The 14,160-nt window shown below is 54.3% G+C and overlaps 1 protein-coding gene across 1 annotated transcript; it reads left to right on the top strand.

Moving 5' to 3' along the window:
* Positions 1 to 341: 341 nt before the first annotated feature.
* Positions 342 to 13,289, top strand: POMGNT1 (protein O-linked mannose N-acetylglucosaminyltransferase 1 (beta 1,2-)). The gene is made up of 21 exons (XM_010148923.1): positions 342 to 452; positions 3,029 to 3,137; positions 3,483 to 3,598; positions 3,897 to 3,962; positions 4,386 to 4,499; positions 5,176 to 5,293; positions 5,594 to 5,692; positions 6,216 to 6,343; positions 6,915 to 6,985; positions 7,282 to 7,357; positions 8,739 to 8,822; positions 8,979 to 9,020; positions 9,202 to 9,260; positions 9,814 to 9,886; positions 10,873 to 11,001; positions 11,308 to 11,433; positions 11,589 to 11,653; positions 12,024 to 12,068; positions 12,219 to 12,354; positions 12,810 to 12,919; positions 13,193 to 13,289. Exons 1-21 carry the CDS (start codon positions 342 to 344, stop codon positions 13,287 to 13,289), a joined length of 1,974 nt encoding a protein of 657 aa, XP_010147225.1.
* The last annotated feature ends 871 nt before the right edge of the window (positions 13,290 to 14,160 follow it).

Raw genomic sequence — 14,160 nt, 5'->3', positions numbered from 1 at the left:
GGTGGGAGTGGGCCGGTTGGTCTGGGCAGAGGTTCTCACTGGCCCATGGGATCAAGGGCATCATATTTCTCTGCTTACAGTTCTCCAACGAAGCCTGGCCTCGTGGATCGCTCCTTGCAGGGTTAGGGGTGCTGGCAGGTGGGGAGGCTCTGTGGGGCTCCTGCTTGTGGTACGTGGTGTGTGCCAGGCCCTGCTTTTGCCGGGGAGAGGGTTTGAAGGCACTCGCTTCCCTCACCCTGTGCCCATCCTGACCCAGCAGGGAGTCCCAATGGACAGGAGAGCTGAGCAGAGCGCGTCCTGACCCCCGCCCCACGTGGCTGTCCCTGTGCCAGCCTGTGACTATGGACGAGTGGAAACCTAACCCCACCGTCAAGCCTCACAAGAAGCGGAGCTGGTACCTCGCCTGGAAGTACAAGCTGATGAACCAGCGTGCATTGCGGAAGCTGTGCCAGGTAAGTCCTCAGAAGGCCTGTGGTGGATTAGGGAGGATAATCTATAGGGTTTACAAGCTTATGGAGCAGCTGCGTGGGCAGACATGGATGTGCTGGCTGACCTAACATGCTGGGTAAGCATAACTTGTCCCTCAAAAAGCTGCACCCAGTGGCTTTGTGGCCACGTGTGGAAGGGTCTGCCATGACTAGTAGCTCTTTCCAGCTGCAAATGCGCCTGTTTGGTGGCTATAGCAGGAGATAAAATTATCTATGTGTCTTTGGGAGGCTTTCAGCTAGAAACCTGACTGATTCCTGCCCTCCTGGACCTATGCTGAGTGCAGCAGGGCACAGCTTGCAATGGGAAACCACCCCTGTCCCATTGTTGTGCCTTATGCCATGTTTGACCCAGCAAATCAAACATGGTATAAGGCACGACAGGTGGACAGAGAAAATAGGGCTAAGTAACAGGATCTCATGCCCCAGAGGCATGGTATCTGGGAAGCCACAGGTTTGGTAATCCTTGGCAGACCCAGTGTTCTGGGGGTGTCTGGGGGCATAACAACAGGAAGGGTTTGGCCCCTGCAGAAAAGGGGATGTTCCTGAGATGAGCAGAGCTCAGTGAAATCTGCTGGTTGGTTTCTGGGAGGGGAGCCGGAGGGGGTTTTATGTGTGGCTAGGAGGATGAAGGCTTGTGAGGGCTTCTTGGGGAAGGAGACTACTCAGTCCTGTGTCCCCTGGGGTGCTCAGGGCTTGGGAAGAGGCCTGGTCGTTCAGGCAGGCATTGTCCTTTGTGCTGGGGCAATGGGCTAGAGCCTGTCTGCTGTCATCTGTCTTGTAGTACTGCTGTGGCTTAAAACACAGATGAAAATTGAGCTTAAAATATGCAAACTGGAGCTGCAGCTATGGAGTAGCCAGCTCTACAGTGGCTGGGCCTCTGTCAGCAGCTCTGACTGAGCCCACCTTGCTAGACTGGGCTGCTGGTCCTGCTCGGTGCTGCTGTGTTAGCTCTGGTCACCTGGGCTGTGGGGCTGTCTCCCTGCCTCTCCAATAGTGACCAGGGTGGAAGGTTGGTAAGGTGGCCTTGCTGTTGGCCACCAGGCACAGCCTGCTCCTTGCCCAAGGCTCTGTCCTTGCCTAATTAAAAGCTTTCTGTGCACAGACCTTGGAAGGTACTTATACTCTCAAGTCAACAGCAAATCAAGAAGCCCAAATGTTGTAGTGATATTTATATTGTCATGTTTTCTGCCTGTCCATCTCTTGTCTTACTGCTGTTTTTTCATCTTCCTCGGTTACTTCTTGCACCCGCTGCTTGGTGGAGGTAGCAGCAATGTGTAGCTTTGAGGCAATAGCTGGCCAGGTAGCGGGGGATCCTTTTAGCACTCAACAAGGGCAGGCTTGTGTGTGATCTCAACCCCATACCAGACCTGAGAGAATCAAGGGTCCTAGAGCTGAAAAAGGCACAGATTTTTAGTAAGCAAGCTGTTATGGGGTTGAGGGGCAAGGGAAGAGTCTCAAAAGCACTGAAGACCTGTCTTGACATCCCTTTGTGGGGGGACCAGGCCATGAGCAGCCTCCAACTACCTCTCCCCTCCTCTCTCTTGGTTCCCGTGACATGTCCATGCTGAGTCTTGGGATATTCTGAGAGGTTAGCAGGATCCAAACCACCTGGTATGTCTATAGCACAGTTGGGCTGCGGGATGGATCTGTCAGCAGCACGTAGCCATCAGATTTGGGCCTCCATCATGGTTCTGTAGTGAGCTGGATGGTTCCTCCAGGCATGGAGGTGGATAGGGGAGCCCTGCAGCGGTGTTAGCTTTGAGGGTAACGTCTGGTTGGGACTTTGTGTCTTAAATCCAACAGCAAAGCCTTCCCTCGCTGCATGTGGTTTGCTGCAGTAAGGCTGCAGGCTGATCTCTGCAGCCTGTGGCACAGTGCAGCTTCCTGAAGTCAGACCCTAGCTTCTTGCCTTTGTCTTGCTTTAGTTGCGCAGCATCTCCTCTCCCTCTGAATGCCCTGGATACGTCCTCTGGTTGCAGAGGGAGAGACGAGAGTAGTGCTGCTGCAGAAGAGGCGGAGGTTAAGTTTACTGTGGGAGCTGTAACTCTGACTTACCAAACTCTTTGCATGCGGAGACGTCTTGACGCAATTGCAGAGGGAGAGACGAGAGTAGTGATGCTGCAGGAGGGGCGGAGGTTAAATTTACTGTGGGAACTGTAACTCTGAATTACCAAACTCTTTGCACACAGAGACGTCTTGATGCAGTATTTTAACAGCAATCTGCTCCCCAGTCTGGAAGCAGGGGCGACACATTGGAAGTGGGTTAATTCTCATGTATCAAAAGTTCAGTGCTCTCCAGATAATGAAACATTTCACCCTAAAACCTGGTCACCTTTCCCTTTTCGAAGAAGGAAATGGGAAATGACGGGTGGTTGTGATCCCTTGCAAGATCTCCTTGGGGTACCCTGCACCTTTCACCAAGAATGGTTGTGATCCCTTGCAAGATCTCATTGGGGTACCCTGCAGCTTTCACCAAGGAGGTGGCCTGGTCTTGGGGCTGTTACATACAAGTTGATAACACAAAGCGTCCTGCATTGCAGACAGGTGCTGTCCTCTTCCTGCTTGTGACTGTAATTGTGAACATCAAGCTGATCTTGGACACCAGGAGAGCCGCTTATGAGGCGGAAGAGGAGTCTGCACAGGACTACGGTGAGGGGCAGCATCTTGCTTTTCTTTGAAAGCAAGGAAACGGGAGGGAGGGAAGTAATTTCTTTAAGTCAGGGCAAACTTCTGACGGCACAAAACACAGATCTGTGCATGTGGGTTTAATAAAAATGAATAGAAAAGGCTGTTGCCATTCATGTTTGGCTGCAGTGTCCGTGTTGGGGTAGCTTGGTCCATGCCTGTTGCTATTTTGGATTTCCCTTACCTGCCGTCCCCATAGATCTGACCCATGGCTTATTGGGCTGTCGTGACCTCCTGGGGGCTTCGCTGGGCTAGTGCTGAGCCAGGACATGCTCTGGCTCATTGAGACTGGGCGTTTTTCCCCTGCAGATGACGAGATGCTGAATGTGGCAGCCCCTAGACACCCTGTCAGCAACAAGAAGGTCTTAGATGTTGAGGTGTACTCCAGCCGGTCAAAGGTCTACGTGGCTGTGGATGGGACAACCGTAAGTGACTGACTGTCCCTGTGAGCAGAGGATGGGTGGCGCTGAATGGGTGAAGCCTCAAGCAGCGCGTGGTGAGAGCACTTCTGGGGCTGGCAAGGTCAGGAGTGGATCCCCCTCTTGCCTGCAGGAATGTGCAGGTGTTGTCCCACATTGTCTTTGCTCTGGTGTCCATCACTGCCACGAGCAAAGCCGCAGTGTCACAGGAGAGACTTGCTCCTTGTTTGGGGGCTCTGCTGTGCTGAATGGGCAGGGAATAAGAGGTCTTGGCATATGGTTCTCATTGTTTCCTCACTTACAGGTCCTGGAAGATGAGGCTCGGGAGCAAGGAAGAGGGATCCACGTCATAGTCTTAAATCAGGCTACGGTAAAGCATCCATGCATGTCTGCATTTGTCTTTCTTACTGGGCAGCATTTGTCCTTGCTTTTTAACTGTTGGGTGCATGAGGCAAAGGGCAGCCAGGAGAAAAGTCCCCAAATGTCTGTTTGCCTGTAGTTTCCAGAGCATGATATGATCACCCAGAGGGTCCCTGCAGTGTTTCTCTTGTGCTTGCCCAGCTGTGCTCGGGAAATTGTGAGGTTGGGTAATGCTGTCCCATGAACCTCAGTGCACTTCATGTCCTGCCTGAAGGCCTGAGGGCTGACTTTGCCTGGGGACTAACTCCCTGGCATACCAGAAAAGTAACTCCTCTGTTGCTCAGGGATTGAGGCTTCCAGGACAGATTTCCATAATTATGCGTGTTCTGGCTGTATAGCATTTAAGGTGCATCTGACGTTTGAATACCAACAGGGTCATGTGATGGCCAAGAGGGTCTTTGACACCTATTCTCCCCATGAAGATGAAGCCATGGTACTTTTCCTCAATATGGTTGCACGGGGCCGGATCCTGATCTTCACCATTAAGGTATGTGACCTTGGTGTCAAAAGAATCCTAAGTCAGGATGCCCTAAAGCTCGTCTGGGCAGTTGCCTCCTGAATGTCATCAGGAATTCCCAGGCCTAAATGTCACATCCCCACTGGGCTATGCCTCCCTGGCTGGATCACCCCTCTTGTCCTCTTTCTCCCCCTAGTTACTACAGCTACTGCTGTGTGCCCAACAAGGCCGGAGAGCGAAAAACAGACGTGTCAGAGCCTGCAGCAATAAACAAAAGAGGTTAGGTGGAGAATGGACATGAGGAAATAGAAGGATGTGGTGGGACATCAACTCCGTCCCAGAGACAGGCTTTGGAGAGGAGCTCTGTGGACTGTGCTGCCTCTGGGCTGCTGTGTGAGCAGCACTGTGCTGCTTTAAGGCTTCAGGTTTAGGTTTGTGAAGTGTTGCTGAATGCATGGCCCTGTTTTAGAACAATTTGGTCTCAAGGAAACAGGAGTCTGTGACTCATCTGAATTCCCTGTGGGTCATGATGAAGCCACTGGTCAGTTTAGTGGCACAGAGACCCTAGGAACCTTCTCTTGAAGGTTTTCTGGCTCAGCTGGTTCAAGGGTAGGAGAGGGTCTTATGCCTCTTTGGTATTGGTGGGAGACTTCCTTTGTCTGCATCAGGAGCCAGACCTCAGCTGCAGGGTTGTGTTTTGTTCCAGGATGAAGGCTCCTTTCACCTCAAGGATACAGCCAAGAATGTCCTGAAAAGCCTTGGGAGCCAAGTTGCACCATTCCTGAGCTGGAGAGACATGTGGACGTTTGTGGGGAAGAAGGGAGGTGAGTCTAGCACAGGCCAGGAGGTGGTTCATGGCTGCTTTTTTGGGGAGAAGCCAAGTAAAGACAAACCCAGCCCATCCCCAGCGTGCTGTATGAGCAGGAAACAAGTCACAGAGAGTGGCAACTCTGTTCCTGGGAGTGAGGGAGGGGATGGAGGCAAAGCATGTGCCTTCAGCAGCTCACCAGAGGCAAATGGGCAGCTTGGCACCTCTTCCACCCTGAGCTACAGCCCCTAGTCATGCCTTGACACAACAGGGATGGGCCCTTCCAGACAGTCCTGACCCTGTGTCCCTGCTCCAGGAGAAGTATACGGGGAGAAGCACGCCAAGTCGCCCACCCTCTCAGCGTGGGGTGATCCGGTACTGCTGAAGACAGAAGTTCACCTGACATCCGTGGAAGGTAGGAAGCAAGATCCGCTCTGCGGTGCCAGGTATCTGGGAGATGTCTGCTTGCTGCTCTCAATGTTTTTGAGTCAAAGCTGTGGGTCTGTTAGCAACATCCCAGGATGTATTTAAGGCTGTTTGAGAAGGGGATGATAACTTTTAAAACAGGTCTGGCTTCCTTTCTTCCTGCTTCCATGGCAATTCCAGGCATGGTTGTTGAGAAAGTCGAGGATGGGGAAGTGAGGACATGGCCTTGCCACTTGTCACCTCTCCAAACCAGGCCTGGTCCAGTCTTTTCAGACTGTTGGCCCTGAACATGGCCCTTTACTGCTCAGAAAGGCCATATGATGAGGATGGCTTCTGAATGGCTCCTGTGGTTATATCCTGCATCCAGAAGTGTGGCTTGTTCATTGTAGTTAGGACTGGCTTGGTCATGACTGAGCCCCAGGGAGATTCGTCCGTGTGGCAGTGCAGCCTGGAGCACACAAGATGAGGTCATGACGACGAGCAGACTTATTTTTCCTCCTTGGTGTCTCCAGATGCTGAGTGCCATTGGCCTGACACAGAGCTCAACCGCCGCCGGAAGAGGTTCTGCAGCAAAGTAGAAGGTTACGGCAGTGTTTGCAGCTGCAAAGACCCCACGCCCATTGAGTTCAACCCTGATCCTGTGAGTGCAGGGACAGAGTATTCCGGGAATGCTCCAGGAGGGAGGGCTGGGCTCGACCAGACCAGATGTATTTGCAGCTCAGCTGCAGAGCCCTGTCCTTAAGCTCCAGCTGAGCGGTGAAAACTGCCCCTGGGCAAGCTCTTAACCCCAGCGAAGGTAAGGGGGGATACACATGGTCAGGTCATGCTGCAGAAGGGGAGTTCCCTCGCCCTGCGTCAGCTGCCAGGTTACCATTGCTCCAGGGACCTCAGTGTGAGCCCCAAAGCCTGTACCTTTGGAGACACAGCAGCTACGATGGCCTTTGGGCTGTGCTTGCACAGCGCTGAAGGGTCTAGACAAAGATCTCCATGTGCACACAAGTTGGGATTTGGGAGCTGGGATGAAGGAGGGAAGCTGGCTGGATCTCCAGCAGTGCTGAGTGGAGTCCTGGCTGGCCAGCGTGGTCCCAAGCCGAGGGGCAGAACTGTGCATCTCTGCTGTTTAACAGCAGGGGCTGATCCTTACCCCTTGGATCCCACTCTCAGTGGCATGGCCTCTCCCAGCCCCACTCACACACGTTTTTCTCTTCCAGCTCAAAGACAATAAAGTCTTCGATGTGCCTGTAGCTGTTATCGCAGGGAACCGCCCCAACTACCTGTACAGGTACGCTTTTCCAGGAGACATGGATCCTCTGCTCTGTCCCACAAGACCAGGCGTGGCCCAAGCCCTCCCCTTCGTCCTGCTGGCAGGATCCAGCCCTCTCCTGGGTTTACACAAGCAGTGTGGGCAGACCTGCTTGGACAGATCCCAGGGGCCTTGGCCATGGGAAAGGGAAGAGCCCAAGGGCAGTAGGTCCTGTTCCCTTACCGTGCATCCCTCCCCAAGGGATCCATAACCCTCTGCTTAGTGGCCTGGGCCCACTTGGGGCTGTGTGCTCAGGCCCCTCGATCTCTCCCCAGGATGCTGCGCTCCTTGCTGTCGGCTCAGGGCGTCAATCCGCAGATGATCACAGTCTTCATTGATGGGTACTACGAGGTGAGAGCACTCCCAGAGGTCCCTGTAGCCAGGTCCCCCAGCCAAGAGTATGGGGTGCTGGCCCAGTCCTTCGTGGGTGGCAGGCTATGAGCCCCTTCACCCTTCCTTCTGCTGTGGGTCGTACTGCTCCTCAGTGGCTAATATGACTGACTCTCCTACGCAAAGTCAGTCATCTTAGCCAATCCGTGGATGTAGGTAAAGCTGCCTTGGCCTTTCCCAAAGCCCAGTCTTACATCCCTGTGTCTGAAAGAGGCTGGTGTGCAGGGATGAGGTGGTCATGCTGGGCTCTCCCCACCCCCCCTTTCTTGTTCGATGAGCACTGCCAGCCTGGGTGTAACACCGCCTGTCCAGCTCCCTTGCATGAAGCAGAACAAACCAGTGCAGCTGCTCCTGTACAGCTCCACTCTCAGTAAGCGGTGAAGAGACCCAAAACCACCTGTTTTCACAAGGCTCGTGAAAGCTGCAGACCCTCCCTGTCAGTTCAACCTGATAAAGCCCTGGTCTCTGGCAGCAGGATGTGTTCTGGGACAGACCTTTGGCTTCCTAGTAGGTGTTAGCAGCTTTCCAGACCTCATCTCTGCAGCAGCCCTTGAGCTTTGTCTGGTTGCCTTGTGCTGAATGTGGGGCTTGTTCCCTTGCAGGCCTCTCTGCCAGGTTTTGGGGCTGGGGGAGCTGGTGTGCTGCAGCAAGAACCTGCATAAACACATCAGAGTGGTTAAAGATAGCAGCATCCATTGCCATGGCAACTGGAGCAGCATCCCTCAGCTACGAGGGGGCATTCTGGATGCTTGTGCTGCTATGGGGGATGCCAGGGAAGGAGGGAATGGCTGGTGCAATGGGAGCTCCTGCTCTCATTTGTGGCTTGGAGGTGGGATAGACAGTAAGGGGATGGAGAAAGCCTTAGTGGGGCCTTCATGGGGCAGAGGCATGTCAGCCCACATCGATCGCTTCTGACCCTAGTGTAGATGTGCTTGGTCAGAGAGGTCCCTTTCTTGGCAACTGTGAGAGAGAATGAAGTTGACTGTGTCTTGATGTTAAGGAGCTGGTAGGTGTTCCTGTATGTACCTGTTCTCCTCCTGCATGTCCATGAGGGACCGAGGATTTGGGCTTCTCACGTATTCTTGGATACAACCTTGAGTCTGCAGACTAACAGGACTAACAGAAATCTGTGGTGATACTTAAGGGCTGAAGGTTTGGTGAGTTCCTTGCTTTGGGGTCTTCATCACCACATCATTTAGAGCCTCACTTGCCCCTGGGAGATCAGCCACACACAGATCCCACAGACCTGTTCTTAGTGTCCCAGGGAACTGATGCTGATAGAGAGTGGGGAGAATGTATCCAGACCCACATGTTTGGTGAGCTTTTTACTTTCCCACTGCAGGAGCCGATGGATGTCGTGGAGCTGTTTGGCCTTTCAGGAATCCAGCACACTCCTATCAGCATTAAAAATGCCAGAGTCTCCCAGGTAAGAGACCTTTCCCAAATCCTGGGGGAGTTATCCCCTGGGACCTGAGATAGCTCTCAAGGGAGGCAGGCTTAGCCACACATCTGTGCCAGGCTACCCCTCCCTGTGGTCTGGGGGTTGATGCTGACACAGGCAACAATCTGTCTTTCCTTGCAGCACTACAAAGCCAGTCTGACTGCAACCTTCAGCCTGTTCCCGGTGAGCGAGACCTCTGCCTGGGCCCTGTCTTGCTGCTTGCCTATGGGAGCAAAACAGCACTGGGCTTCCCTGGGAGGGTGGCGTCTGTGATCCCATCTCATGGGAGCTGGAATCAGTCCTGTGACTGAACAGCACAGGACAGCACTTCTCCACCTTTCTGACATCTCTCCTTGCCCTTCAGGATGCTAAATTTGCTGTGGTTCTAGAGGAAGACCTTGACATTTCTGTGGACTTCTTCAGGTAAAGCTGTGGGTCCCTGAGCTCTTGTTTGGGTGGGGTGTTTCCTAGGAGCGCTCCAGCTGCTCAGGAGGGGCCGGATCCCTGCAGTAACTCACCTGCCTGAGGCTGAGCCTCAGAGCTCTGAGGAGCTCCATAACTGAGCTCTGCCTGTGCAAAGGTCAGGTCTTGAATCCACTGTCCTGGCACTCAGTGTGGGGTGCCTTCAGGGTCTGGGATCTCTTCCTGGTTTGCTTTTTGGGGCCACTGATCCATTCTGTACGCACATGGTTCGGGCTGCCCCATAGCAAGATGACAGGGACAGCCCCATTAGCTCCCATTCCTTCTTAAGGAGGAGGAGGAACTCTGGAATGAGAGACAATACTGTCCCCTCCCCACGGTGAGATGCATGGTTTTGTGTGGTCCTCCCCTGATCTTGCACCAGCATCTGCCATCTCAGCCCAAGTGATGGGTTAAACAGTCCCAGCAGCTGGAGTGGCTCATCCCTTGGTGGAGAATTTGCTGTGGTTTGCCTGGGAAGGATGTTTGACCAGGGACTGGACAACTCTTTCCTCAGCTTTTTGAGCCAGTCAATACACCTTCTGGAAGAGGACGAGAGCCTGTACTGCATCTCGGCTTGGAACGACCAGGTGAGTTGGGGGACAGCAGAGCAGGGACACCTCTGCCCTCTGTTGTTCCCAAGTCAGGCTGGGGTCCGAGTTCAGTCTGTAAAGCAGGGTGTCGACCCCACCACCCCTCTGGGTGGGTGTCATGGTTTGACCTTGGCTGGCAATAAAGTACCACACAGCCAGTGGCTCACCTCCCGCTCCTCCAGTGGAGGAGGAGAATTGGAGGAAAAGACGAGGAAGCTCATGGATTGAGATAAGAACCAATTAATAATTGAATATGCACGAATAAAATAGTAATAGTATCAATACTGCTAATATTAACGTAATGAAAATAACGCAGCATAAAAAAAATGACACAATTGTTTGCCACTCACCGACTGACACCCAGCCAGGTCCCGAGTAGCGAGAGTCAGAGTGAGATCATACCAGAGTCTGAGCGAGTCCCACGAGCGAGAGCATGACCAAGAAAGCCAACCAACTCGCTAACTAACAAATGAACAATCTAACGAACAAACAAACAAAACTATGCCCACCGACACCCCCCCCAGGTCCACTCCCCAGCTCATATACTGAGCGTGACGTGCTGTGGAATGATGTACTCCTTTGGGTAGTTTGGGTTAGCTGTCTGAACTCTGTGTGTCCCAGCTGCTTGTAGCAAGAAAGTTGGGAGCACAAGTGCAGTATCAGAAGCTGGAAAAGTCCTTGAATTGGTGCAAACAGTCCTTAGGACCAACTGAAAAACACCAGTGTTATCATTACTCAGGTCAAATCCAAAACAGCCTCATACCAGCCTCTGCGAAGCAAATTACCTCTGTCCTGACTAAAACCAGCACAGTGGCTCTGTCTCCCCAGTCCCAGACTGTTCAGAAGTGCCTCTGCACATCACCATCCTGTCCCTGCTGCGTGCTCCTCTCCTGTGCTGGAGGTCTCCATGGAGAAGGATACCTCCTAATTTGGTAGGCGTAGGGGTGCATTCAGGGTGCTGAATGCTCCTCATAATGTCACAGGGCTATGAGCACACAGCTGAGGACCCCTCACTCCTGTACCGTGTGGAGACCATGCCAGGCCTGGGCTGGGTGCTCCGGAAGAGCCTGTACAAGGACGAGCTGGAGCCAAAGTGGCCAACCCCTGAGAAGGTGAGTATCCTAGAGGGACCCTGTCTTCTGCACCCCATCCCTGCCCATCAGTAGTCCCTGCTCATCGCCCAGTCCCTGTGGGTACAGCTCTTGGGAGGGTCCCTGGCTATCCCTGAGCTTCTGCTGGGAAAGACACCCAAGCAGAAGGGATTTGGGACAGATGGGAACTTGAGCACCTCGGAGGTGTCTGGAACAGCTTAGGCAGGCTGGGGCCAAAGGAGCTGGTGTGGGCAGCCAGAAGGGTCCCTGGGCAGCCACTTTACCAAACCACGTCCCCAAACTTGAGTGGCAGTTTCTTCTCCCCAGCTTTGGGACTGGGACATGTGGATGCGGATGCCCGAGCAGCGGAAGGGCCGGGAGTGCATCATCCCTGACATCTCACGCTCCTACCACTTTGGCATCGTGGGGCTCAACATGAATGGCTACTTTCACGTGAGTGACCTCCCTCGGCCCCCAAGCCCTGTCCTGGTGCTGAGCTCTGACTCGGCCACCTTTCCAGGTCACCGGGGTGCTTGAGGTGACTTCCAGGTACTGCTGACTCCTTGCTTAACCCCGTTTTCCTTCCATCCTCTCTCTCTTCCTCCCAGGAAGCCTATTTCAAGAAGCACAAGTTCAACACAGTTCCGAATGTCCAGCTTAAAAACGTGGAGAGGTGAGTGCTGGTCAGAAGGGGATTGGGGTGAAACAGTTGCTTGACCTGAGCCTTGTCCTGTTGTGCTGGGGATGTCTCCCTCTGGAACAACAGCCATGACCTCCAGCCCCAGCACGCTGCCCTCCGCTGGGGAATCCTCACTGTGGTTTTTGTGCTGCGGGGTGCAGCTACTCTGTGCCAAACATGGACATGTTGAAGGGTCGTGGGTTTGCTGCCGCATCCTCCAGGATATGTGGCTGTCCCTGCTCTCTATCCACTGTCCTTTTTGCATTACACTGGGGTAGTCTTAAGTTTGGATCACCTTGGGATGATCCCTGCTTATCAAACTGTCTGACTCTCCTGATCTCTGTGCTCTCTCCTCCTCCGACAGCTTAAGGAAGGATGCCTATGAGACTGAAATCCATCGGCTCCTGGGGTGAGTGCCTGCAGGGAGATTGGGAGACCACGGGGCACACTGGGTGAACGAACCAGGGCAGAGGAAAGGGTGGAGATGGCCCCAGCTTGCCTGTCCAGTGGGAACAGGGACAGGTGAGGGCCCCTCTCACCCCCTGTTCTGTTTCCACAGCGAGGCTGAGGTCTTGGACCACAGCAAGAACCCCTGTGAGGACTCCTTTGTGCCAGACACCGAGGGCAAGGTCTACGTCATGTTCATCAGGATGGAGCAGGAAGCAGATTTCACCACCTGGACTCAGCTTGCCAAGGTGAGGTCCCCGCACGGATCACGGCATTGCTGGGAAGCATCTGGCGGTTCCTGGGTTTGTCCATGGCTGTGGGAGGCAGCTCAGTAAATGGATTCTTGCTGCCCTTGGGTAGTATTTAAGCTTTTGGTGTTTACAGCAGCTCTGGGTCATTCAGGGCAGATGTTTGGCTCTGTGGAGATAAGTCATGATCCCGCTGTGTGGGACCCCGGGGTCTGAGCTGGTCCGGATGATTCAGTCACTGGCATGGAGGGTGATGGTCAAACCCCCTGTCCTGAGGCAGGGGTGGGAATGGGCTCCCCCTCTTCTCTCACTGACGGTGGCTGTTGGGGTGTTGCTCTGCACCACCCCATGTCTTGGTGAGGGATGGGTGGTGGCTTTTCCCTTGCCAGGGGACACCTGGCCCTGCTGTCTGTCCCCAGGCTCTGATGCCTCTTCCTCCTTCCCCACCATCCTAGTGCCTCCACATCTGGGACCTGGATGTCCGTGGAAACCACAAAGGGCTGTGGCGACTCTTCCGCAAGAAGAACCACTTCCTCGTGGTGGGGGTCCCTGCCTCTCCCTACTCGTGAGTGTCAGGGGCACAGCCCCCCCTCTCCCCCCGCCCCTTCTTATGGCACTGTCCCCTGCCCAGGGCACTGCATCATCCGCTTCTGTCCCAGACCAATCCTGGAGCATCCCACACCCCTTCTGAATCATTGTGGTGGGAGTGGGGACAGGATATGTGCCTAGGGCTGGCAGATGGCCCAGTGGGAAGGAGATCATGCCATGCTGTTGGGAGTTGGGGTCCCAAGGGAGACCATCATCCCTGCCTGCTCCTATCCAGACTCCTCATCTGCAGGTCCAAGAAGCCCTCATCGGTGACACCCATCTACATGGAGCCCCCTGCCAAGGAGGAGGGGGCAGTGCCAGCGGTTGCTGCAGCAGAGCAGACGTGAGACTGGCAGCTGGGAAGCGAGGGGGACCGGGAGAAGATGGAGACTTCCACGGTGCAGAGACAGAGTTGGCAGCAGCTCTCAGAGGCTGGGGACAAGAGACAGACGTAGACTCCCACTTCAGGCTGCAAAATGAGACCTTGGGCTCCCTCCAGCCCCCTGTTGTGGTCTCCCTCTCCCTCACATGGGACAGGGTCCTACCCATCCCAGGAACTTCTTTTTTTTAACACAGACTCTTTACTAATGCTGCTCCCATTGCTCCCTGGCTGGGCAGGGCTGGAAGAAGGAGATGCTCAGCTGGGGGCGAGAGGGGGGACTCGACAAACACCTCTGCTTCCCTTTTTGGCCTAAGTCCTGAGAAGGCAGCATGCTCGTGTGCAAGCGCTGCAGCCTACCAGCCGGGTGTTATTTATTAACTCTTGCCTGGCTGGCTCCATGCCCATGAACATGGTGGTGAAGAAGGGATCTTCCGGCACCTGTGCTGCTCACGGATGCACCTTGAAGACTGTTTGCTGGGTTGGACATCTCCCCACGCACCGGCTTCGCTTCCCAGGCTGTAGTGACCGGTGCAGCCCAGCACGTAGCAAAAGGGAACGCTGAGGAGGAGCTGAACCTGCTGTGGACACGTCGGGGATGCCCCATACCCAGCATAGGGTGCCCCTTTCCTTTCCTTGCAGTTCTGGGAGCTGGAGGTGACTAGATGGAAGCAGGCCAGGCTGTGTGCTGTGGCTCAGACCATCCATCCTTGCCCACCTTCGCTGTGGGGAGCAGCCCTGTCCCCCGAGTCATGGGAGAGGGGGTGAAAGTGCCTTGCAGAGCTAGATGGGAGCAGCCAGCCGGCATCCCCAGCTGCAGGGGCAGGATGGTCCAGGGT

This window comes from Eurypyga helias, unplaced genomic scaffold, assembly GCF_000690775.1.
Source record: "Eurypyga helias isolate BGI_N326 unplaced genomic scaffold, ASM69077v1 scaffold14803, whole genome shotgun sequence".
Taxonomy (NCBI): Eukaryota; Metazoa; Chordata; class Aves; order Eurypygiformes; family Eurypygidae; genus Eurypyga; species Eurypyga helias.
The sequence above is the reverse complement of the archived record's forward strand: the minus strand, read 5'-3'. Positions and strand labels throughout refer to the sequence as shown.